At 40.8% G+C, this 27,802-nt stretch overlaps 1 protein-coding gene across 1 annotated transcript in view; it reads left to right on the forward strand.

Annotated features, from left to right (window-relative positions):
• Window positions 1-27,802, forward strand: part of LOC310936646 (uncharacterized protein) — a gene marked incomplete at its 3' end in the record, with an annotated part of 68,802 nt that overhangs the window by 9,707 nt on the left and 31,293 nt on the right. Inside the window, exons 4-7 of the mRNA XM_083900753.1 lie at window positions 4,208-4,300; window positions 25,855-26,101; window positions 27,087-27,207; window positions 27,391-27,527. Coding sequence (XP_083756879.1) covers window positions 4,208-4,300; window positions 25,855-26,101; window positions 27,087-27,207; window positions 27,391-27,527 — 598 coding nt within the window. The remainder of the gene's footprint in view (window positions 1-4,207; window positions 4,301-25,854; window positions 26,102-27,086; window positions 27,208-27,390; window positions 27,528-27,802) is intronic.

Consider the following 27,802-nt stretch of genomic DNA (forward strand, 5'->3'; position numbering starts at 1 on the left):
TAAATAACAATTTGCACTCATTTCTTGCCACTCTCAAGCCACTGCCACTGGCAAAGCTTTGCCGCTGCCACCAGAGCCTCCACTCTTCTAGATGAGAAAACACAGCTTCTATCCAGAGACTGTAAGACCGGTCAACTCTAAGCCTCATTCAATTAATTTTACACTGCTCTTCCCTGCTGTGCTGCTATGTTTTTCAAACTTTCTGCTCTGCTTTTAATTGCTGTACCAGTTATTTATTACAAATGTACTTTTTAGTTTTACATTTTTAAAAACATAATGACTTTAATTATTAATTAATTATTATTATTTGTATTAGTAGTAGCTGCTGGTCCTGAGGCAGAGGCGTAACATGGTAACGACAGGCCCCAGTGCAAGCTTGTATGACGGGCCCTTGTACACACAAGTTATTAATAATGAGCACACATATTCACACACTGTATACAGTATATATTAAACAACCACATATGCATTTGACTATGGTTATTGTGTTGGAAAAGCAGAGATGAGAAGTCATAAACATGGACAGCGCTTGGTTAAGAGCCCTCAGAGGTGAAAACGAGGCATGAGCCAGAGCAGGGGAGCTGTCCGATGTCTCCGTGGTGCTGAAATGAGCACTAACTGTGACAAACAGGCCTTTCTTTCAGGCCATAACTTCACAACAGCACTTCAGTACTTGATAATTAGGCAAACAGTCATACAGTAACATGAAGCCTGTAGATCATAATGAGACTGAAGCGATTGGCGATAATTTAAAACCATACAAAAACTGACAATCTGCATAAACCACATCAAACGATGATTTTGCAGCAGAAAACAAATTTATCATCACCTGGAATGAATACGACACTAAATAAATGGATTAGAAATCTTTCGGAAACCCTTGAACTTAAAAATGTTAATTATTTGGCAGATGACGAAAATTAATTCACCAAGTCAGAAATTAATCAAGCGTAACATTAAAAATAAATAAATAAAATGTTCAGGAATGCAACAAATGTAATTTGTCTATAACTTTAATCTAAAAATAAAAATTTGCTTAAAACAGTAAATTTGAAAATTCATGCATACAAAAAAATTATATTTTAGCATTAAAAATATAATTTCAATTCAGCACTAAACTGTAGGTCATACACACAGAATCAACTTGCTTCAACAACACTGGGCAACGAACTATGCGCTCGGCATTGACTTGAAGATGTCGCATAAGACACTGCAGACCACCACCATAATCCATAATCACTGGAAAAAACTGGTTTATTCCAGCCATGTTGTCCTGCTGAACACGCTGTAAAAAAAATGTATATGAGGTTGTTTCACTTCCCTCAACCATTCATTATTATAGAGTGTGTGGAACACAAACTACGTAGCACAGCATAAATTATAAACCCCAGGCCCCGCATCTGCACGGACACCTGCTGCACTGCCTATAGTTATACCATTGTCCTGAGGACAAATTGCATTTTCATGTGCAAACTTGTAAATGAAAACAAAGGAACCTTGAACCTGGAGTCTAACAGGCTAACAGTTTTTCAATTTCTTGCTTGGGCTTGCTTTTGTACAAGTTTACATTTGATTCCCTGTTTGGCTTAGTAAGCTGCTCGGCCAATCCATGGAGCATTTAAAGAGCAGAGCCATCAGCGCCAAGTCTAACTGTATTTCCTTTTGTTGCAATGAATGGTTTAATTATGGTGAGAGTGTTCCTGACTACACTTCACTTGCGTTGTTGGACTCAGTCCTTCTCAGTGGCTTCTCTTTCTTTGACTCTGTGTTCGGACTTGTCAGATGCTATTCCAAATATGCTTTGTAATACCATTTAGCGTGTCTAACTCTGCAATCCTTTCGCACACAGCGGAAGCTTCGACTGAAATGCTGCTCCGTCTGTGTCTTGCCTCACTCTGCACGCACTGCATGTGGCAGAAGTCGAGACATTTTCATTTTTCTAAGTGTCGGTACCAAGTGCTGGCCAAATCAAACCCTGTCATGCAATTATTCCAGCACAGGCACCAACCAATCAAGTTATGTTTATGCGTTAAATCTCAACGGTACACCGTCCAAACAGAGCTCTTGGACAAGTCTGTTCTCCCTGCTGCAGTCATAAAAAGTGCACACACCAACAGTGGACATCACATCACCATCACTGTAAATATGTAAATGTAAATAGACATTGGCTAGTTTGGCTCATCAGGAACGACAGCATTGTTACCAAGGCTTCGTGTTTATATCTAGTCTGTTGACAACACACTGATAAGCATTTGAGAAGAAATTCTGCAATTGATCATCTGGTTGACAGCGAGGCTGAGGATGAAAAGAGGCTCTGAGACAAATCACTTTCAACCCCTTGCACACAAGCTGCCTGGGCATTTTAGCCCTGAGTATTGCCTCTCAGGCTAAGGCAGAGACACAGAGGGGACACCTGCAAAACATGGTATTCTTGTTAGGTTTCTGGAGAGAACAGACTTTTAGTAGAAGTAAAAGAGTGGATGCTCTGGTCTCTGAGCTTAAGACACATTTTAAAGAAGTTTGTTTATATAAAGTTTTTAACCTGCTAAATTTAATCTGGTTCTTGACGGCTCCTGTTGTTTGTGCTTTGACAGATTAATATATTCCACAGAGACATGGATGAATCTATCAACACTCGCTGTATGTATTTATGAATTTACAGACTCGGTTCAGATGCAGTGAGATGCTTCCCGATAGCAGCGTGCTCGCCACATTATCAGCTGTGTACAGCGAGCAGATAAGAATGCCATGGCTTCATTTTGCTGCTTTAAACTTTTCCAGCTGCTGTAATATTTCACCGTGACTCCACCTTACATTTGAGATTTGTCAGACTCTATCTGCAGGTTCAAAACAGATGACTCTATCACTTCATTATAAACGATGCCGGGTTTTTACGGCGCCGTCCAGCCACACTCTGTCATTATCCCCCATGGCGATTAGCTGAGAGGCCAGAGGCCACGGCAAGAAGACGGGAGGGAGGACGAGCAGAGGAGAAAACCTAAAGAAAGAGGGAGACAATATAAAAGACTCGCAGACACAGAGAGAGACAGAGCAATAAATACATACACGACAAGAGCACTCAGAGAGAGCTGACCTCTGCCAAGGCTTTTAACACTTTATCACCCGCGATTTACATACTGGCATCTGAAATGCTTTGATCCACTGGATCCAGAAGACTTTCTAGAGCTGTACAGAACTTCACTTGCTGATAGCCATTTCCATCGCATGATTCATCCTGATCTGTTTAGGATGTTGCTGAGAATTACACATCTGAGCTTGCTAAATGTGTGTTAACCATGTTAAATATTAATTGCCGCCAATTTGCCAAATCCGTAATCTGGGTTTTGACAAATTATGTTTGACAGTTTTGCCATCAGTGGTTAGATTCTCCAAAATAATCACTTACCCATTGCAAGAAAAGTAATATTGATCCTATGAAAAACTGTTTTTTCTTCTTCTTCCAATAAGTTCTGGCAGTTTCTCACTTACTATTATTTTGTCATTGCATGGAGACAAGTCCCTTTTGAGGAAACATTTCAAATTCAAATATGAAAGAGGTAATTACAGTTTTTTTTTTTTTTTGAAAAGTGGGTGTAGGCAGGTGGTAGGCAGGCTTGTGCTCGTGGAAAAATATAGCTGTGATTTTGATTTTGCACCTAAAAAAAATACTCTAGCCACATAACAAAAGGCTCACCTAATAAAATCAGAATTTGTAAACTGCACACTGGATTGTTTCATCCCCTGCTGCCTCCATTAATAAGAGTTTGTCTTCAAAATAACAAATAACACATTTTAACCTAGTGACAGAAGCAACAGTAGACCTGCAAATTGTCCCTGCATGCTAAAAAACATTTCTTCATGGGCTTTTGTACTAAAGAGTGAGAAGTTTTCAGAGCATTATAAACCCCAGTTTCAGGCTGTCAAACAGCAGGTTAGCAGAGTGAACATACTTTAAATTAAAGGTCTTTGTAGTTCACATGTGAACAAAAGGTAATATTCTGCGTCCACAGTTTCCCTTGCATTGTTTCATTTGAGAATTGAAAACACAAATAAAAGTACAAATGTTTTAATTTTAAAAGAAAATGCCAAAGCCTCTTTGAATGAAACTGAAAACATCTGGTTCAAACATGGTCTAATCTTAACACCTGTCTTTATGTCATATGTAAACATGTCAGTGGTAACACAGTCTCTCTCTCTGATCTTCTAGCTCTGTGTACAGAAGAGTGCGCTCATGGTCGCTGCGTCTCTCCAGACACATGTCAGTGTGAGCCCGGCTGGGGAGGACTGGACTGCTCCAGTGGTGAGTTTGCTGCCCCAATCATGGACTTTTTTTTTTATAACTACCAAGATTGTACGAGACACTGCGTCGTGTCTTATTATAATGTTACATGTGAGCTTTTCCACAACAGCAAAAACACTTAGGTTTGAAGGGGGTGGTGGCAGGTGTCAAACATCAGGAACTCATCATCCACATACAAACGTAAATAATTAGTGTTTCTTCAGTTTTTCAAAGAAAAAAAAGGGAGGGATTTTACAGCGCCCTCTGGTGGACGACCTATCTGTCTTCATCTGCGGTGATTCTGCACACTGAGCACTGGTTTTTACGCGGTTGTATTTCTGTATTTGAATACGGTGGAATTTCAAGGGCTGCTAACATTTATTAGCCCTCAACCTCTTGCTGTAATTGGTACAATCCAGCCCACGCAGTGTTTGTCCTGTTTTATTAGTGTTCAAAAGATCTAAGGGTCAACCTAAGAGTCCAACTCTGCTTTACTGAGAAGAGAGGATATAGTGAATGCATCACTGATCATTCACCGTCTCTCTGTCTTTATCCCTGTCTTTCTCATCTCTGTCGCTAACTATTTCATCGCTCTCTCCCTGTGTTCGTCTTTTTCTGTTTTTGTCTGACCCTCTTAATCCCTGTCTATGTCCATCTCCATTTCTGTTTCTTTCTGTTCGTCTCCATCTCTCTGTGTCTGTGTCTCTGTCCCTGTCTTTCTCTCTTTTTCTGTCTATATCTGTCCATCTCTGTGAGAAAGAGCACAGGTAAAGTTGAACTCTGTCCACTGTGTCAGGTTCCTTCCTTTCTTCTTCAATCTCCTGTCATCTCTTTCCTTCTACTTTTTCTCGTTTATTTCAGTGAAGGACACTGACTTTGTTTGCAGCAGCGTCACACAGCTGAACGTTGACACTGAAAATGTTTATTTTCGATTGATCCATCCATGTCAGTGTGACGACTTAATCCTCTTATCACTGTATCTGTCATGTAAACGTGTTAAAAAGACGCTGCACACTGAGCCTGACTTTTCTCTCCTGCCGGTTATTGAGCGCAACTTCACACATGCACACACTCGCTGCGTTTTTATTTTACACACACTCTCCAACCTGGTTGGACAGAGGAGATTGATCCTGCCGTCTGCTTCTCTAACACCAGCTCTGGGTGATGTCGGTGGTTTTGTAAATAACCGCCGTTAAGCTTCGGTGGCACGTTGAACGAATTTAAGGACTCGACGTGTATCGCTGGATCATGATTGGCAGACAACACCTGCTCCTCTACATCTATCAAGCATAATAACCAGAGGCAGCTGGTACATTTTTGTCCAAGCAGGGCAGATTGGACATATATCAAAAAGCAGGCAAACATGCTTTAAGTTTTATTGCAGTGTATTTAATTTAAATTAGATGAAAGGCTTTTATTTGTATTAAAGGTCCAACATGCAATCGATAATGTAGAATACTAATGTCTTGAGCAGAGAGAGACGTCTGAGAGAATGGAGACATTACTGTGAACAGCAGCTCTTTCTGACACTGAGCATCTCCTCAAATGTGTTCTCTCTCTCTGATGTTGTTGATTTTAGATTGGGGTTTTACTCCACCCTCCCTCTAGCCTCCATAGGAATCAGTACATTAGTATTTCTGTAACCTGGTAACCAACTACAGCTACTGTGCAGCTCTGTAGCCCATAAATGAATCCATCATTTGCTTTCCTTTTAGCTCAGTTTTTAGTTTCGACCTGAGAAAAAAAAACATCTGCTGGCTGTTTACCTGTTTATCTGCTGTTTGCTGTGAAGATGGTTAACATCAAAGCAGTGAAGTTCTGACATCAAACTGTTCGAAAAGTTGAACAACGGACAATGGACGTGATGAGGGTAATTTACTCGTCTCCATTGAGTGAGCATATTTAACACATAATTCAAAGCAGGAGTCATCGAATGTGCTTTACTTTATTTAAGTCCTTGGCTTTCTTTATTTTCAAACGCATGGTGGATTCTGAAAAACAAAAGGATGCAGTTAGCAGGAGATGACACCAGACACAGGACTGTCCTCTGCAGCATCTCCTGTCCTCTGCAGCGTGACCTGCTGCAGCTGAGCAGATTATCCTCAGTCCTTCCCTCCACACTCCACACAGCTGAGCGACTGATGCTCTGCCAGGAGAAAGAACCAGCTCAGAGGACGAGGACATGGTGGTGATGACAAAAGAGGAGGAAAGAGAAGAGACTTTAATGAAGAGGAAGCAGAACAAGTGGAAGATAAGGAGTTATGATGATTACAGTTATCTTGTGAAGATAAAATGATGACGAGGAAAGATTGTCAAGACCAAGAAGGATGAGATAAATGGAAATAACACTGAAGCACAGAGTTTAATGTGATAATTGCTTCGCTGATTTAATTCATCTTCAGACTTTTTCATGAATGTCAGACGTGACAAAGTTTATTCGTTCGATTAATAATTTCTTTGAGTTACACTTTGTGAAGAAACATCATGTCCAAATTCAGGGAGAAAAAACAAACTAAAAAAAAGACTCTTGTTCCCAGTCAGCGTGCCATTTGTTGCCATAGAAACAGTGGAAACAAATGATTTCCTCTTCTTCTTTTAATGGCAGAACTATGAATTTCGGTTACAACAGTACATCACAAGGACTATGTGAAACCATTTCACTGTCAGTGTTTCAAATCAGGACGCTTTACCTGAGAGAGCACGTTCATCCTGGTTCATCTCACCTTTTTAACTGAACTGAAATGATCTCATCAAGTGTTAGATAAAACTGGATAAAAACGTAAGTAAAACTGGAATGACACTGGATCAAACCCCATAATAAACTGCAATAATAATGGACTGACTGCAGATTAAAATAGGACCAGTACAGAGAGATAAACCTTGATTAAATCAGAAATACAACAGAATTGCAACAGGAATAAAACTATATTCAAACTGCAGTAAGACAAGTTGTATTGAAGAGGAAAAAACATGTGTAGATTTTTTTTTTCTTTCTAGTGAAGTGGAGGTTTCTGAAACAAAACCGCCTTTTGAAATGAGTAATTTTATTCTGCAGATGCACCGAGAAAAGTAATCTGAAACCAAGTAAAGAGATTTGTTGTACATATTTAGTTTGTCGAGGTCAAGTTCAGTGTGGATGTCCTCTCACTAGAGTTACTACTGTGCCTGAGCTATCAAAAACACACATACAAAGGTTCACACAGTTATTCTCTCAGGTTACTGCATTTACTACCGTTTCCATTGGACAACCTAAACAAAGGGATATTCATAACTCTAACCCATAAGCAGTTGATACCTAAACCTAACCTAACCTCCTCAGAAATTTGGTTCTGCATCATTAGGACCAGGTCTTGGTCTCCTGACAAGGTTAGTGTTGATGTCAGAAAGAAAAGGTCCTAATGAGGTAACAAATACAAGTGTATACAGTGTACTGTGCAAAGGTCTTAGACCTTTTTTTCAGTGTAACTGAATCATTAGAATCAGATAATCAGATAATTAATTTGTCCAGTATTTTCTCCATGACCGGAGCACACATTGATGCCGCTCGGGATCAGCAGTGCTGTCACTAAATACACCAGCCTCCTCTGTTAAATATTGAGATTTTAGACATTTCCCCTGGTAATTGTTGGAGATTAACCCACGGATTTAAGCCTTTTTAACTGATCTGCAATTCGGCATTGTTGGGCTTGAATCTTGTGTTGGACACAATCTTCCTGTGACAGCACTCTGACCAATCAGTGGCCAGCTGTCTGGCGACATCACACATAGTACCTGCTCAGCACGCTTGGAACCTCGCCAGAGCAGGTACTAAAAAAAAGTACCTGGTATGCTAGTGGAAACGCAACTTAACCATGCAGAGGCGAATTGAGTTGAGCCGGTGGAAACGCCATTGGACTTGAAATAAAACGAAGTAAAGACATAAGATAAGAAAGCTTGTGGTGCTCTAAGACTTTTGCATGGGGCTTTTTAAACACACACACACACACATTCTGGTTTCCATTAATACAGAGGACATTACATTGACTTTCATTCATTTCCTGGAGATTTATTCCAACCTTTACAATAACTACTTCTGGAGTAACCCTAACCTAAACCTAACCCTAACCTTCCACAATGTGACTAATGTGTGTAAACAGAGTTAGATTCCCCCAACAGGAGTAATCACTGGAACACACACACACACAGACGCCTGCAGTGGCATTTTTGCAGCTTTTCCCTCACGAGCCACATTTCTCAAGGGTTTTTTATGCTGGTGTCCTTGCAACATTAAAGTGTGTGGAGGTGTGCAAGCACACGCTGCAGCGGTCTGTCTCATGCTGACACTCATCAGAGTCCACTCACACATCCAGCACAGTAAAAGTACCCCAAAATCCCCCCTGTGTGTGTGTGTGTGTTTCATGCCAGGTTTAATACTCGGCTACTTCATTCATCATGACCTGTTTTCACTGTTTTCCACTTTGATTCCATTTTACCCACAGAATTATAATCTGTATCAAACAATCAAACTTTATCTGTGTAGTTTTAATACACATACAAATGGGGGCCACCAAGAAACACCAGGGTGATATAATTAGAATGTGATGGTGGATTATAATAATGAGCCAAAACAATTAAAATAAATAAAAATGTAAATAGAAATGTAATCACGTATCACAGAAATTAGACGACCCGCTGATTCACAGCTGGCCCTTTTATAAAAGGCAAGAGAAAAAGCAATCACTGTATCAGGTTACAAAGATATGACAATATTTAATATAATAAAATAAAAGCAATGAAATAAGGATTTGTAAAATCAATGTCAAAGAAGCCTTTACAATAAAAGTATTCAGTTGTGAAGCTGCATTCAAATGCCAAGTCTTGAAAAAGCACCCTGGAGCTCTCCAGACACGTCTCTTCACGGAGGTTGTTATACTGAGACAGTGCCCTAACGGGAAAATCCCGGTCACCGTTGAAATGTCAACCTATTTTTGAAAGGTAAGCAGAGCTTCTGCCCCGGCTTTGACTGCAGGGCTCGAGTGGTGTTTGTGTTATAGAATGGGCCATAAAGTCAATAATAAAATCTAAATTATTTTGTAAAATGAACTGGAAGCCAACATGAGAGGATGATCTTGTCTTGGTGTTGTTGTGGTGTTGATCATTAATTTATTCTAAACACATCGTTGATATTTGCAGCTTCGAGTGTCAGTTTATCTTCACTGCTACTGGAGGCGAAAAACAACAATTATACCAAAGTTTAATTGTGCGATTCAAATTGTCTCTATTAACGTGCACTGAACTGTCACTTTACACATGTCACTGAGGTGTGTGTGGAATTGTTACCTAGCAACAAAGCGCGAGGTGACGGTGATGCAGTGACACCGAGCTGCAACTGCTGGCCGGTTAAACAGAAGATCAATCACAAAATGATCAATATGAAACTCAACGGAATTTAATCTGTGACGTTAAAGGAGTGTGTGTGTCTCGATGTACTGGACCTTGTCAGGACCAGTTTGAAAACCAGATCCTAATCGGGCAGAAACAATTTTTTGCGGAGATGTATTGTTAGGTTAAGGTTAGGGTTAGCATTATTGGGTTTTGGTTAATGCTTCAGTTAGGTTTTACTAAAGAAAGCAAGTGAGTGAGAGTCCTTAAAGGTTTAGCTGTGTGTGTGTCCTAGGTATTACTCATGTTGTGGGGACCTATGTTTAACTCTCCATAACATAAATGATTACATTTTAAGATAAAGACATGTATGGTGAGGATGAGTTTAGGGTTAGGGTTACGCCAGTAATAGTTATGGTTAAGGTTAGTCTCCAGGAAATGAATGTAGGTCAATGTAATGTCCTCTGAAGTCAAGGAAACCAGACTGTGTTACATGAATCCTCCGTTGTTTCCAATTATCAGCACATACGTCATTGATCTATACCCCTATTGCCCCACATGCTCATTACAGCAATGGACATGGATCAATCCACAGCTGAAAATAGACCCCAACAAACAAACACGCTGTTTCCTCCTGTTTGTTTGAACAGCGTCAAGCAGCTTTGCTTTCAGTCCTAAGCCCCTCCCACCAGGTGAGCATTGACAGATACATATCATTAAAAAAAATGCTGGATGACGTTACAACGTTACAGTGCCACGTACAGGCCTGGCATATGTACTACAGCGTTTAGAGTCATTTTGGCCGATTTGTGTGGATGAAGACATTGCCTGAAACTATGCCGTATTTATGGAAAACCTTTCCCTCTCATTCCATGTGGATAGGTCCCAAGACAGGAAGTAGAGTACAGCAAAAGTTCTGTACAGTTGTCTGAACTGAACTGAATATACAGTACTGTATGTTGCCTAAAGTGTTCCAGTGCAGCTTTTTGTCTTCAGGTGTTCAGCTTTTTGTTTGCTTGATTTTTATACCAAAGCTCAGCACTCCCTAGCCTGTCTTCAATGTTCTTGAGAAAAATCCCCACAGATCCCAGTGTAAAGTCAGAAATGTTTGCTCACTGAACACGGTGACTTCCAGAACTTTGTTAGTTTGTGACTTGATGAGACAACTTGATGAGAGAAAATGACAAGAGGAGATTAGAGTCTTTGTGAGCAGAGATGAAGGAGGTGTGAGGTTTTTGGGGTGAGCGAAAGGTACAGCAGAGACGAACGTGACTTGTTTCTTGAGGAGAGGAGTTTTCACCCCCCCAGTGACTGTACAGAGCTGAATGGGATAAAGGTCGTCCTTCCTGTGGGAGACAAGCGGGAACAAAGTCACCAAGTTAAGCTCCGGTATGAGCTGATCGGCTGCTGTAGAGTCTCAAAGCCCCTCGGGAACAGCATACTCACTGTGTGGCCTTTCATGGAGATTACTTTATCACCATCACACTCTGGGGCTCACTCACCTGTTATTTATTGTCTCTGGCATCTGCAGGGGTGTTTGAGTTCAAGGAGACAACATCCCCACGGAACGTAAAAGTCCACAGGACATTAATGTGTGTAAGGTTTGAAACTTAAACTGAAATGAAACGAGAAATTGGATGAAGTAAGAGTGAACATTGCCTTCAGCAAACATTAGCAATTTAAGTTAATTATGAGGGGAGGGAAGATACCTGTCTTTATCATCGCTGTTTTAGCACCAGATAGATGGTCGAATCCACTCATAAAGTCAAAAGAGTGAAATATGTGTGAACCATCTGCATCCAAACTAGATTCAAACAAGTTCCTTACCAGTCCTAAACCGGATTCAGAACCGGACTCAAACTATACACCAACTCAAACAAACCAGACCCAAAACAGACCTAGAACAGACGAAAACCTGTTCTTTGTGTTCTTCCCCTGTGGCTGATTGAAACGGCAACATGGCTAAATTAATCCACTCATGTTATCTGATTAAAACTCTGTACATCATGTGTTGACAGGTCATAAAAGTGACTTGGCAACATGCTTTGCTGCTGCTGTTGCCAGTTAGCATCAGGGGCACTCTTCAGATGAGTTTGACCTCTGCTCACTGCTGTCTGACACACATACACACACACACACACACACTCTGCTCGGTCTTCTCCGGTCCCCTTGGTTATTACACATAATGTGAAACATTCGTTCTAGAACACATAATAAGCCACAATGCAAACTGTAAACTACTGTAATTAAACTGGTCATTTATCTGTTCAAAATAATATATATATTATATTGAAGAACACAACACGACTTTGTTTAAACTATATTAGTCATGCGCCCTCTCCAGAAATCAAAAAAATCTATCCAAGACAGTAAAAAGGTGTAGGTAAATGGTGAGACAACAAGGGAAGCTCAGCTTCCTCTAAAATGTCGTCAACTATGTACTGCGTTTTCAATTTCAATACTAAACCTGCACTAGAACACGATTAGAACGTGTCACTAGCTTGTTCAGAATCAGCCGTTTATCACGGATCGTCTTACGCGATTTTTCATGTTCCCGTAGCAGCCTTCGCAATAAAATGTCTTGAAGCTCAGCTTCAACTTTACTCTATGGGACGACACAGAATAGGGTTTTTTTCACTGCGGTGAGCTCGACAGTGATTGGACAAATGCGGCAAAAACTTCACGTCCACGGAAGCTCAGCTTCCCTGAGTCAGTGGCACAGTGGGTAGGTGCAGACACTGGGCTTCTGCATGATGATTGGAGGAACTGTCTGAAAGTCAGAATCAGTTTTTGATTGACAGCGTTGCAGAAGCATATACGAAGGCTGAGCCTTTTCTGCCTAATTCCTGTGTGGATTTTGCGAGGGAAGTCTGTAGCCAAATAGCTGGTTGTTGTGTGCTATTTGCTTGGCGATATATAGCCCATTCTAATTTTTTAATGTACACTGTAAATAAAATGCTAGTATAGCATTTCAGTTTTACATAATTATTTAAAAAAAAATTCTAGTTGTTCTCTTGCAGAATTTATGTATAAATTACTGGACCTGAAATGAGCTTCCCCTGTTTAAAAGACCACTGGTGAATAGAGAGAGAAGAATAGGCAGTAATGCAATATTACAGATGCCGACTGCCATAAAACACCAAGAACAAAGAAACATCCGTCACTACAGCCAGATAAGTTTTGAGTCCAAAATAAATTTTTTGGTGGTGTCCCTGTGAAAACGCAAAAGCAACAGGTACCAACACAGACAGGAGACGGCAATCATCTGCATTGTAATAACTCACAGTGCTGTCGCTGCTGTTGGTGTTTACTTATTTGCTGCTTTGATTTCTTATTGTTGTCTTCATGTTGGTGTAATTACTCAGCTTGCAGAGTTATAGAGTTGATAAGAAAAGCATTTATTTGTGAGGTGTCCATGTGAATGAATCTGCTGCTTTTCGTCAGGTGTGTAAAACTGATGACACGGCAGCAGGATCCTTGAAGAGTGAATCTCGTACATGAACGTGAGCGTGATGCTACCACATCTCACTTAGTGAAAACAAAGGAAACAAGGCAATCAGAGACTTCACAAGCCTCTGGCAGCCTCTATTGGTCATGTTGGCAAGTGCAAGTGTGGAAGCATAGACACACCCAGACTGTAGTTAACTACAACTACACAGTTTCTGTTTCAGGTATAAAGATGTCTCTGCTCTGAAGGTTGTCGCTGTTTTTGCTGCATGACAGCACTGCTTAGCTACTAAGCTAAGCTACAATTTACCTGTGGCTAAGCTCCTCCTCCTTGGCTCACGACAGTCATTACTTTAACAGCGGTTTTGTCTAAAATGTGTTTAGGTAAGGTACATTGGTGTTTGAAGTGGATATTGTTGCTTTCGCTGCTGATTTGGTGACATTTAATTACACATTTGAACTCTGTGTACTCAGTGCTTCTATGTACTGTTGGCTATAGCAAAGTTAAGTAACGTGGGCAGAAAAAACTCAACACATGTCTGATATATAGTTTTAAAACCATTGCCGAGTGGCAGCTGTTTTTATCTCACGATTCCAGGACTTTGTGCGTCATTCATGATTACGCTTGTCCTTCTGAACTGTGAGCCCACTGCTCCTCCACCACATCAGCTACTCAGTATCGTGGACACGAGTCCAAATCACCTGAGCTCTGCCGGCAACGAACTCCTGCTGCTCTTCATTAGCATCGAGCTCATTAGGCAGCTAATACCTGTTGTCCCCATCGGAGGGGGCGGGGTCAGCAGCCATTAGCCCGTCTGTCCTCTGGGCTCAAATCCTGCTCTGAACCTTTCAGGATAAAACAAAGAGCATCGTCCATTACCAACGTTTGTGTGCATGCGTGTGTGTGGTGTGCGTGTAAGAGAGAGACTGGGTTCAGCATTGAAGGAATACTAGAGATGTCTCACAGACACGAAAGAGGCTGAACATAGGAAACACAACTGGGTTTGTGTTTGTTTTCATTCTGACACTTCGTTTTTGTCCTCAGCGATAATACACATGGTCAGACATTGATTAACCTGCTCAACACAAACACAGCTTCAACACACACACACACACACACACACATAGTGGGCACTGTCAGGTCCAATTAGTGGCTGCAGCAGCATCAGCATGCCCCGTGTGTTTGGACTAAATTAATATAACAACAAACTTTTTAATCAAGTTTCACCACGGCGCTGCAAGTTGATCGAGTGTTTGGAGCTGTGACGAGGAGCCGCAATTCAGAAACATGATCCGTCAGCGTTTTCTACTGTTTGTTTCATTAGTCTCAGTATGTTTGTGTGTGTGTGTGTGTGTGTGTGTGTGTGTGTGTGTGTGTGTGTGTGTGGTAATCTGGCTGCTTGTATGTATTAGGACCTCAAAATAGCACATTCCAGGAAAAAATGACATAAGTATATTTAACTTGGATTAGATTGTGAAGATGGGTTGTGATCCACACATTGTTGTTGTTGCATTTTGACTGACAAAGTCAGTGGCCAAGAAATTTGGCTTGTAACTGGAGGGTTGCTGGTTTAAATCCCGGGACAGGTAAAGAGGCTGAGGTGCCCCTGAGTAAGGCACCAAATCCCCCATGTCTCCCTGGGTGCAGAAAGTGCTGCCCACTGCTCCTTTGCCTGGCTTGGGTGTAGGTCTGAACAATGAATCGAATTTTAATCAAAATCGCAATACAGAGGTGCAATATTTGTTAAGGCCAAAATGTGTGTCAAAATATCATTTTAGATGAATAATTTTCTTGATATATACACATCATATTCTTCAGACTGCAGGGAACATCTTTGTTTCTCACAGAAAGCACAAATATCACACAGTAAATAATTTTAAATATGTTTTTCGAATGAAAATGAGAATCATGATGTAAATATTTCCATTCTCTCTGATATCGCGAATCATATCGCAATCGCAATTAGATATTTATTCAAAATCGTTCAGCCCTGCTTGTTTGTGTTCACTACTGGTGTGTAAAATGGGTGGTTTAAGGGCAGAGGTCAAATTTACTATACGTTACTGGTGTGTGTGAAAAGAATAATTAATTCTAATTCTAGGAAATAATAACCACATGACTGTTCCAAACCATTGACTATAAACAGATTTGTCTTCACTTACTCCCACAGTAAAAACAGGAGTCAATGCAGCAGTGATCTGGTAATGAGATGTAGCTTTCTAACGTAAAATGACAGAAACCAATTATTTGATGCCTAATTCTGCTTAAACTGAGGTGGTGGGGTTTATGCATCCATATAGCAGACAGGTAAACTGACAGAATATTTACACACGACATGCGTGCAGTGCAAGTAGAAAAGTCATAAGAACACAGTTGCTCTGCAACAGCAGACACTGTATCTTCAGCCAATATTAATGTAATGCAGGGTCTGAAGACAAAAAAAATGTCCAGGAGTTGAAAATGTGAACATTTGCATCACAACTCGTGAACTCAGCATTTTCAGAAAAACTTTCCACTTACAATGTTGTGAATACGACATTAGGGGGCCGTTCACCTGGATTATTCTCGTAAAGTGTAAGCATTATGCTATTTGAAGGCACTGTGTTTCAAAGCTGTGAGGAAACGGCAGAACGTATAATGGACGGTACGAGGAAATGGACATTACCTCACCTCCCGCACTTTCTGATTTCCCACTTTCCTTCTAATGCCATGTGAACCCACGCTGGATTAACTTCCCCACAGATGAGCCATTAATCACCACACACCCCACTCTCTCCCTCTCTGTCTTTCAGTCTCTCTCCCCCCTGTGCACTCTGATTAATTTCCAGACTAACTTGTTTATTGCTCACTGCCTTTCACCTGCACAATAGCTGCTTTTTCTCCCCACACGACTGACTTCACTTTGACTTTGAAAATGGCTTGGAATTATTCATTTGCCGTCTTCCTCCACTTTACATTTGCTCCAAGGAGAGCAGCGCAATCGCAGCCCCCCCCCCCACTCTTTAAATCCTCATCCATTTCTTCCTCAGTTATTTTGCACTTCAAGCCATTTTGACCTTTCTCAAAGGATGCAGGGAGGCAGGGGGAGACGGAAGGTCGGTCTGTTGATTCCTAAACGATCCCCTGAAGCCGGTCTGCTCTTGAGGACGGTGTATGGGCTGAATGAGAGCACATTCAGGTCTTATAGGATATGATGACACTTCACTGTGTCTTTATAGAAGTACTGTCTTCCAGGACGCGCAGCACTCCAAAGAACTGAGACAACAAGGTGCCAACAAAGTGAAACATAAATTTTGTGCACACACGCATGCACTGCAAGTCTTTATCCTTACACCCTCTTACCTTTTTATGACATCAATATTATTTATTTTATTGTTTGTCCTTCCACCCTTCCTCCCTCTCCATATATTACCATCCATGCATCAAAACTGTGCACCCATAGAAGCCAGATTGTATTATTTTACACCTCGGTATAGTCTTGTCCTGTTTTCTGCCCGTGTTATTGTTCCTTACCTCTCAAAAAGCTGTTCAGTGATTACAATCATTGCACTTGCCCTCACCTGTCTTGTAACCACTAAATTCCACAATAAAAAGGGTTTATTATTCGGGATGAAATGTGTTCTACAAATACATTTGCCTTGCTTTGCCCTTTGAAACTCAATAAATAAATAAAGCAAGTAATGAAGACTGAATTAAAAAATAAAAAGTAGACAGAGCAGGTGGAGCTCAATAGGACATGAAAGAAGGCACTATAAATGCTGCCATTCTAAATGTTAGTAAAGTAGAATGATTTTACCATGTTCACCATCTAGATCACAGTATTGGCATGCATTATTGTATTATTCGTTTTCCAGATATAGTTTTTGTGATGTCATCCATTGGTTTGTGAATCCTCTTTTTGATTTTGTTGATGGACGTTGTTCAAACATTAGAAAAATAAAGACTCCTGTCTTATTGTCTGGACATGGCGATGGCGTCATAAAGAGTAGAATCACACACAAAACACACGTATAGCCACAGAGTATGTCAGAGTAAACTGACACTTTATTCCAGGTCTATGAGCAGAAAACGATGTCGTCCATCTCGTCTGCACGACCCCACCCACACCCACACACACACCCCTCATTGACCCTGACAGCCCAACAGCCTGAAATATGCTGCCACTAATTAGAATAATTAATTGAAAATAGGAAATCAATGTATCTGAATTAAACATGTGTGTTTTTGTGTGTGTGTGTGTGTGCGTGCGTGCGTGCGTGTGTGTGTGTGTGTGTTAGTCATCTCAGAATAACACGTGTGCGTGCAACACACACATGCACATAGTGTCCTTTAGTATCTGCGACTTTCATCGCCTTGCATTGGAGGTTAAAAACAAACAGCGACTGTTTTTCTTATTGGGGATTGCTCCGTTGTTTGTCAGAGCCGAGCTCTCTCGCCGCCGTCTGATGCCGTGCTTATGGAAACAGTTTTGCTCGCAACGCCGTTGTGGCCATGAATAAAGTGGTACAAACGTGGAAGTGAGGGAATCTAAAAGAAGTGCATAGTTTGAGTCTGGGTTTCTGTGATTTAAAGGAATAATGAGCTTCTTCTTTTTTTTCATCGAAATATAGCTGTATTGTTTTACCACATGATAATGACTCGGCTATATTCTGCTGCATCAGAAGTTATTGTCTCTGTTTGCATGGAAGCAACAGCAGCCATTTGTTTGGAATAAATTTAAATGAAATGTTCTTAATAATAGATAAAGTTAACCCAGCGCTGCAGTAAATGTAAAACACTGGAGCCACGATGGTGTTGTCAAAGTCATGAAAACAGTTGGTCTTTGTGTATGAGTGTGTGTGTAGATTTGTCATGTTTTCCTTTCAAAAGATGAATAATGTAAAGCCACGTTGGCTTTATTAACGGTTAATCAATTAGTTATATTGAACCTCTAAAGAACAGTTATTAATGTTAAAAAATAATGTTTGGGTTGCCAAGTTGTGTTGTTTATCCTCCTCTGTGACATTACATATGCAAGACTGTAAAGGCTTAGTGTGTGTAGTTTAAATAAAGTTAGATAGTTTGTAGGCATCAATGTAGAATGCACCTCATTATTCTCGGATTCCTTTTGTTTCATACGTCTGTGGTTATAAATGATATGTTGTTTTGCTCCAGATTCTCTGGATTCCTCATGAATATCAGATTTCTGTTGCAAATGATTTGATATAATGAGATTTTAATGATAAGAAAAAAAAATGAATCAAACTGACTTTGTGTTTAAGACCAAGTCCACAGTGTCAGATAAACATCCCTGTGTGAAGCCGGCAGCGTTTACATTTCCTTAAGTGTATCCACCAAATTAAAGTAGTCGTTGTTTGTTATTTGTTGGTAGGAAGCTACAGTTCATGTGAGGAAATGTGAGTTCCCACAAAAGTTGATATGTAATGCATTATTCAACAATTGATTAAGCATTAATAAAGCCATTAGTTGGGACTTTTTTTAAAGAAGTGGTTCGAATAATTAAAGTAGTTTTTTAAGGAAGTGCCAAGAACAAAAAAAGTTAGAGTGTGGCTCCTGCTCTGTTTTTCGACCGCCCGTCCCTCAGCTCCACTTATTGGCAGGTTGCTTCTTGTCGTTCCTGTCCAATCAGGCTGCTAGTCGATCACTCTCTCACTGGCAGCACCATTAATTTCCTCATCACTTTAGAGCTGATGTGTCCAAGTCAGTCTCAATCTGAGTTTGTGAATTGATTAGTTTGGTCTGCTTGCAGCTCTCAGACCAGCTCTGAAGTCTGGACGTGTTCCTCAAATTACCCGGAGGTGCTGTATGTGAGAACACAAATGTTTTTTGCAAACGGCACTCTAGACATTTTCTGGAACTTTTCCTTTCAGCTCCCTCGTCAAATTTAGGATAATGTTAAAGTGAGAGCACAGCAGGAAAGCCTTGTAGCATAAATGAAGGCATCTGGCTCAGACGATCCCCTGCTGTGTTGTCCGTGTAGAGGGAGTCGTGTTTGAACTTGAAGGTTGTGGGTTAGATTCCAAGACACTCTGCTGATGTGTCCTTGGGCAAGACACTTAACCCCACACTGCTCCTGACGGCTGTGTCGGCAGCGTGTGAATGGGTATGAAAGATGAGTAATAGAAAAGACAAATGCAAAAACACTTTCTATGAAGGTCTAGTTTATAACGCATTAGGAGTACATGCATAAGATATTATAATGCTTCGTACAAGTCATTATAATGGTGTATAATCATGTAAAAGAACTTATACCAATGTTTATAAAGTATTACAAGTGTGGACATTGAAGCACTATATGCATTATAATGTTTTATGCATATACTCCTAATGCATTATAAACTAGACCTTCATGGAAAGTGTTACCGAAAATCCACTGCACATAGATGTGCTGTATGAAAGTGTGAGTGAATGGCAAAATTGTAACTGGAAAGCAGCTTTTCCTCAAGACTAGAAAAGTGCTATAAATACAGACCATTTGAATTTGAACAGCAAACTCCAGAAAATATCTGGACGTAATTGTCTCAACATGTGCCCCAAGTTCATGTCTCAAATCACCAAAATGAGTATCTGCAGTGCTGGGTTCATCGTGTCTGAGTGACTCATGTTCATGAACAGACAAAACACACTTCCTTCATCCACATCTGTAAATCTGATTGAGCTGGAAATCAACACACAGTAAGGAGCTGCAGCTAATTTATTTTCTCTGTTTGTGAACCAACACTTCAGACGGTTAGTCACACTCATCACTGTCACCGAACTGACTGTTAAACACAAGCGGCATTGATTAATGAACAACACTTCATGCTGATGCCAGCGGTTGGTCACATGTTTTTATATTAATTTAATGCTCAAGAGGTTTTTGTGTTTTTTCAACTCCAGCAGATTTGAACATTATTCTCCATGTTATTCCTCTACTCTCATGCTACATCCCACATGACTTCGTTTTCTTTTCTTTCTTTAAATACATCACTGCTACGGTTACACCTGTCATCTTAGAGTTTTGCAGCCCCTAAAACGGGTAAAGTGTGGGAACTTTGTTGGACACATTTTAGTTTTTAGGGCTTTTTAGGGCTGCATTGGGCAGGTGGGAAAAAGAAATGTTTAAAACTGATAACGCAGTTATCCACCGTCATGTGGCTCATATCTATTCAATTCAATTCAATTCAATTTGATTTGTATAGCACCAAATCATAACATACATTATCTCAAGGCACTCTACATAGACAACATCATGCAGAGCAGAGAAACCCAACAATTCACACAATGAGCAAATACTGGGCATCAGTGGAGAGAGAAAAAAACCTCAGAGAAGCAGACTCAAAGATGTGCAGCCATCTGCCTCGACCGGTTGGGGTGAAAGGAAAAATGGGGGACAGAGGAGAGGTGAGGGACAGAAAGGACAAGAGGGAGGTGAGGTAGAGACAGAAGAACGAGACCAGGAGCAGACACAGCTGTCAAGTTATACATTTATACAGGACATTTGGAGTCAGTGATGACATGTTTATAGAACTACAGTCATTTATATAGCAGCAGCAGCAGAAATTGTTGATAAAAATGATACTGATATCGACTTAATTATAGCATAATAATAATAATGGTGATGACATGTATGATAATAATAATAATAACAGTAGTAGTAGCCTCGAAACTGGATCTGGATCCTGCAACCGCTTTATCCTCCACCGGAAGGTCACGGTATCAGTCACAACTCTCTGATAAGGTGTAAACGTCCATGCAACTGACTAAAATGGCACTTTTGCTCACAGCTGATTGTCCAGTTGTTGGCGAGGAAAAAAACAATCAGGAAGTTAATGTGGGTAACTGCATCGTCATTTCCAAAGGTCTGCCTCTCCAGACTAAACTGCAGCCCTGGGCTTTCTCAAACAAAAATGGAGCAGCATTTTCAAACTTTTCTAAAATAAACGACAGGTGCATCTAAAGCAGAATGTACATATTTTTTTAAAATGAAAATCGAGTCTTGTAGTCTTACTTGTAGTCTTACACTACTACACTGAGACCATGCACTTCTCAGACATTATTTGGTGAGATCTAAGCTCATTTTCTTATAAACTTTTAATCCAAACCACTTGAGTCTCCCCTCCTGGTGGACATTGAAGATAATCCAGGTTTCAGACACTTCCACACAAGCATAGCGTTTGCTTGTGTCAGTTCAGTCAAACCGTAAGAATTTTTTAATGTTACAAACAAGTGGAGACAAGACACACCCAGGATTTTAAGTAGATGCAGCTTTTGATTTTACGATATTGTAAATCAGCCATGCAAAATGGTGTGTGTGGGTGTGGGTGTCTTAAAACCTGTTTGAAATGCCATAATCACATCATGGTCCTCTATCACAGTATGTTACAGCATCATTGTGCTGCCTTGGCGACTTCTAGCTGCTCCGCTCTAATAAGTTAAAGGCAATGAAGCAGCTGCAAAATAATAGAAATATACAACATCATCAGCGGCGAGGAGCAGTAATGAGATTTTTTTTTTTAAGGTGGTTATTGTCAATACTTCTATTTGTAACAATGTGTGAAATGAGGATGTGAATCATGAGCAGAATCTGCAGCTTGACTGAGTTTTATAGTTTCAGCTCAGTGTTTATCAAAACACACACACGTTTGCACAGCTATTGTTTTTAGGACATTGACTTCTATTTATTTATCTTGTCTCTAACCTTTACCTTAACCAGTTAATGTCTAACCACAATTCACATTTTTACCAGAGCCTCAGAAATTAGGTTATGCCTCATTAAAGCAAGACCTTGTTCCATATGAGACCCACTGGTCCTAACACAGTGAGCGTTTATACCCGAAAATGTCCTAAAAAGGTAAAAAATATGTTTATATATATATATATACATATGTATATATATATATATATACATATGTATATATATATATATATACATATGTATATATATATATATATATATATATACATATGTATATATATATATATATACATATGTATATATATATATATATATATACATATGTATATATATATCAAACCATTATGAAGTGAGAGGCTCCCTGCACTGAAATCAAACCTTCTGCATTATTTCAAATTTTACTTTTAGAGAGTGACTCAACTACAGACAGTGAGGAGCTCTTCTGCCACAGTTTATTACTCTGCTGTTAATTTAGTGCAAAAAAGTTCTGCTCACTGCCAGTGAGCTGCTCCTGATCAAAGTCATTAGTCACTCGATTTGGACTCTTTGCTGCTGAATAATTGAGGCCGTGAGAGGATAAAGGATTTGACTCACTAGTTAAGAAAAAATAAAGAGACAGGAAGAGGAGAGAGAGGAGATAGAGAAAGAGAGAGGGATATAGAGCAGGAGGAGACACGGAATAAGACAAGTAAATTAAAGAGTGATTGAGAGGGAGAAAGTGTGATGTATGCTCACAGCTCTGTCCACCGCACAACATACGGAGAAACGGTAACAATGTGTCTGTGAGACGGCTCCCATGTGTAGAAAGAAATGCTCCTTTCTCCACCTCTGCTGAATTCGCTGTCACCTCCAATGTACAACGGCACTGAGGTGTTTAAAGGGGATATTATACCATATTTCTCCAAGTTATCTCAGCGCTGATTGGTCACCATGTCGCCAACGTTGAAACTTCTCAACTCGAGTGTAGGATCGGTTGTGGTGTTGTTTGCACAATTGGTGCGAAATCTACTCACGTCCTATACAACAACAATAAGAGAGGAGAACCTCTGTGCTGATTGGCTTTCACAACATTGCACATTTTTCATTTTTACAGTTTAAATATTTCAATGTAAGTGTCTGAAGCTAAGCACTTTGTTTTCCTGCCTCTTTGCTTTGACTTTATTTAATCTCAAAGTGCAGAAAAACTGGGTAGCATGTGATGTGAATGCACCATCATAATTAGTCAATGTCACTGTCAGAAAAGCGAAAAAACATGCAATGAATGTCTGAATGATAGTGGTGGTCGGACGGGCCGTTTGGCGCACATTGGCAGCCACGCTTCCGTCAGTCTGCTCCAGAGCAGCTCTGGCTACACGTAGCTTACCACCACCAGTGAGAATGTGTTAATTAATAATGGCCAATTTGTAAAGCGCTTTGAGTATCTAGAAAAGTGCTCTAGAAAAATGTAATGAAATGTAATGAGAATATACCACCCTTCCATCAGCCCTTGGGTCGGAACTCTGCCTCCAAAACACAGGGACTCATTGCCTGTCGTGGAACCGTGAATTTTGGCTGCACTTTCTCTGCCATTTACCTTTGACCTGCTCACTAAATTCTGGTTGTCGGCTATCTGGCTGTACGCCTCTTTGAATTGTGAAAACTGTCAGCACTCGGCCTCTGGGTGCAGAACTTTTCGTGTGTGGAGTGAACCTCAGCCCAGGTGCAAAAAAATGGAAATTCTGAAAGTTCAAACATTATGTACATAAAATTCCCTTCTTTTATTCTTGTTTTCAGATCATGTCAAATCTGAAGTAATTAACCATGTAGAAATCCCCACAATAATCCATTAGTTTATGCTGTCAGACAAGTAGGAACTGCAATAATCCATTTGTTTATTCTAATTTCACATGGTTATAAATGCTAATTGGGGAATTTTCTTGCTGTGTCAGCACGACAACTTGACCACATGGCGTCCTGCATCCATCACGCCTCACGTCACCTCAGCAGGCTGCTCTTTGAGGTGTTTTTGCTCTGCGACATTTTAATGTCTCATCAGGATAAATGAGTGTGAATGTAATTCTGAGATGTGGGACATTTTTAAAATAAACTGCCTTGTGCTGGCTGCGTCTCTTCTGGATCACTGCGCTCGGGGCTGGGTTGAAAAAGCGACACCACATCCTCCTCTTGGCTGCATCCCATTCACTCCCCCAGTCGGCCTCCAAAAATGTTTTGTTCTATTTGTCGTTACAGCAGGATGAATAAGGAAATGAGGTGAAGACTGCACATTTACTGTCCACATGAAGAGAAGTTGAGTAGGTTAAAGAATGAGTAAGGAAAGTGTTAAGTTTAATCATTTTATTCTAATCTCTCTTCATTCGCTGCCATCTCTGTGCAAGACCACTGTGACCGTTTTCTTCTCTCTCTCCATAATAAGAAAACCCACTGAGGCTTTTAATGTCACAGTATTATTTACTGAGCGTGTCATTGAAATATTCTTCTAGTAATTTGTAGGTGATTAGAGTTGACCATACAGTATGTGCAGGGTCAGCAATAAGGAGGAAATGTCAGGTAGACAAAGACGTCTGTGTTAATCAGAGTTCTGATTAACAGAACAGTTCATGTGTTTTTTGACGTCCCCTCCTCTGCTTTGTGTTTGTGCCTGGTGTGGATTCTGCACAGCGCAGTCAGCTGCGTGTTTCACACCGACCACAGCCATTTTTAGACACAAACTCTGGGATTATATAATGTCCTGATATTTAGGTCCAGACATTCGCCGGAGTTTGCTGTTCACGTATGACGAATGCATCGAGAGACACGTCCACAACAGCTGGATAATCACCCTTTCACTCACCGTGGTTCCTCTGGAGTTTTCTCCAGCTGGTGTTCTCACAAGAGCTCACCTGGACATTAACCACAGTTTACAGTATCCTAGGGAGTTTGCAGAGTTCTGTGCTTGTCTGAAAACAAAGTATGTGTAAATATTACACTTTAAAACAAACCCTTTACAGGTTTTGATGGACAATAGATCATTTCTTTCATCATCATTTCAAACTGAGAGTGGCTGCTACAGAGTTGTTGTTTTAGATAATAACCATAATATCACTTACCTTATAGAGTCTTTCTTAGTATATTTTTTTGATATATATTTTCCCCCTTTTCACTGGTGACAGGATTTATGTCACATCGGCGGGTTCTTCTTCCCTTAAAGGCTGAGACTTTGCCGTTTGTGTGTTCATAGTTTTTTTTAAAGTTGACAGATCCCAGAGCAGCTCGGTTGGTAAACATCAGCCTGCAGTGTGGAGTTCACCGACATCACGACCCACAGCACTTCAGAATTTTTTACCGTTGTGATTTGAGACTTGCCACTTCTGTGATGCGGTCTCGGGCCCCTCGGTATGATAAATGAAACTTTGTTTGACTCTGGCCAGGTAAACATGCTATTTATTTAATTATTTATCTATCTGCAAAACACTGAACCTCAAATCACAGGATTCTGTGTACGGGTGCGCGTGGTGTGAATGTTCAACAGTAGCTGTGGTCATCCCAAACATACATATGATGTTGGTGGTCAAAGGTCACTGTGGCCTCCTCCCTTGTGCATTTTATTTTACTACTAACATAATGCCAACCATACAAGCCCAGGGGGGCAATGTTTTGATCTGGGGTTGCTTCAGTTGGTCCAATCTAGTTTTTACCAACATAGTGCAAAAAAATGAGGTTGCTGCATGACCAATTTTTAAAAGCATATTCCTAGACGGCAGTGCCAGGACTCATCGGGCTGAAATTGTGACGGAGTGGTTCAGGGATCATGAGACATCGTTTTCACCAGAGTCCATGCCATTGTGAATCTTTGGAACGGGTAAGAGGAGACAGTGCTCTATCTCTATCCTGTGAATTGGTCACTGTGACCTCACAAACACATTTTAACATGAGTTAAATACTGTGGACAGGCATGAACTATACCTATATGACTATATATCACCTCACCATTCTCTCGTTTCTCAAACATTAACCCTCTCACACTGATCAATGAATCACTCTCAAACCAATGACTCATGCAGACACAGATGACACAGCTTTAAATCACACATGCTTTTTCCCTGTGTCCAGAGTGTGAGAGCGACTTCTGGGGCCCTCACTGCACCAACCGCTGTCAGTGTCGCAACGGCGCCAAATGCAACCCCATCACTGGAGCCTGCGTCTGCACCGACGGCTACCAGGGCTGGCGCTGTGAGGAGCCCTGCGACTCCGGCTTCTATGGCAAAGACTGCCTGTTGGAGTGCCAGTGCCTCAATGGCGCCACCTGTCGCCATGAGACCGGCGAGTGCCTGTGTGCTCCTGGATACACCGGAGCATTGTGAGTCACTTTTTTTTCCAGAATAAAGCTCCTCCACGTTCTCCTTGAATGTGCCGATTATTACACTGATCACTTCATCATCGGTGTGTTACTTACAGGGGACTGCTTGACTGTTGCATGAGAGTGGTTCAAGTGGGGTTTCAGATTTTTCAAAATACTGACCTTGGCTGAAGTTCCCTATTTTGCTTTCTTGTTCATAAGGAAAGTATCCACACAGGCATGTCTGTCATGAGCTTCCCCTCCATTGCATCTCCACTGCAGATCCTGGTTTTGCTTTTCCTCTGGTGATAGGGAGGGTGGCAACAAAGACCAAAACACCGAAGCAAATACCTGTGACGTGCCTCCCATCCACATCCTTCCAATGTGGTGGTCAATTTAAACCGTATTACCTCGCCTCCATCTCTTGCTGCCTGTCATTCGATGTGTCACCTTGTTCCAGCAACGCTGCCTGTTCTTCAGCCCCACCACCACCCCCCAGCATGCATCTGTTGACTCTGATATCATAAGTAATGTAATTTGCTGTATCTGCAGGGAGTGATGAGATTGGAGCCGAGACGCCAATCTCTCAAATAGGTTTTCCTGCTGCAACATTTTCAACTTTAGTCATCTGACTGAACTGAAGTTTATATCCATCTGTAAACCACACACTCCCCCTGAAAAGGCTCACAGGACACAGGAGTTTGTGTTACTAAAGTAAAACTTAGAATATAATTTCAAACGGCACAAGTGGATCAACTACAACTGTGTGCTGTGATATAAAATTGATGATTTTCTCTGTGGACTTTGGTGCAGAGTGTGAGTTTACAAAGTGACATAAACTGTTCTACAGGGGAAGGCTGTACACTTGAACTGCTAATTTTATTGGGTGAGCCTTTTGGTAAGTGGCTAAAATCTGTTTTTTTCTGTTGTTTGTCTCAACTCAGTGAGTGTTTTCACCTGTATGTAACACACTGACATCTTCCTTCTCTCTCTCCGTCTCCTCCAGCTGTGAGGAGAAGTGTCCTCCAGGGAAACATGGCTCCCTGTGTGAACAACGCTGTCCCTGTCAGAATGGAGGGACGTGTCATCATGTGACTGGACAGTGTTCCTGTCTCGCCGGCTGGATGGTACGACCCACACTATGAAATGATTTAGCTTAGCTACGGGGAATTATGTGAACCACAATGTTTGTGTTTGGCGATGAGGGTTTAAATCTTGCTGGACCTTCCAAACCTAAAGAAAACAAAACCAACAAACTAAACACTGTGTCACTTTGTCACTTTTAACCCTTTTTTTTCTCTCTTTCTCAGGGCCCGGTGTGTGCGCAGCCATGCCCATTTGGATCTTTCGGTATCAACTGCTCTCAGGAGTGCACGTGTCGTAACAGTGGCCTGTGCGACCACATCAGTGGTCAGTGCCAGTGTACGTCAGGCTACATCGGAGAGAGGTGCGTTAGCACAGTACATGAAGCTCTTACGATAAGTTTTTAATACATTTTATCAGACTTGGCAAAGAGTAACGGGAACATGAATGATGCCTTGTTTTGTCCTCCACTTCTTTGATCTCTACTGTGTTTCAAAATCCCTTCTTTCTGGTATTTTCTGTCCAGAATTTCTGCCATGCAACATTTTTACACTTATAAGATACTGAAAGACACCAATTAAATTGGTGTCTTTCAGTATCTTATAAGTGTAAAAATGTTGCAATAATAATAATTATTAT

This window comes from Microchirus variegatus (genome assembly GCF_963457635.1).
Source record: "Microchirus variegatus genome assembly, chromosome: 14".
In the NCBI taxonomy this organism is placed as follows: Eukaryota; Metazoa; Chordata; class Actinopteri; order Pleuronectiformes; family Soleidae; genus Microchirus; species Microchirus variegatus.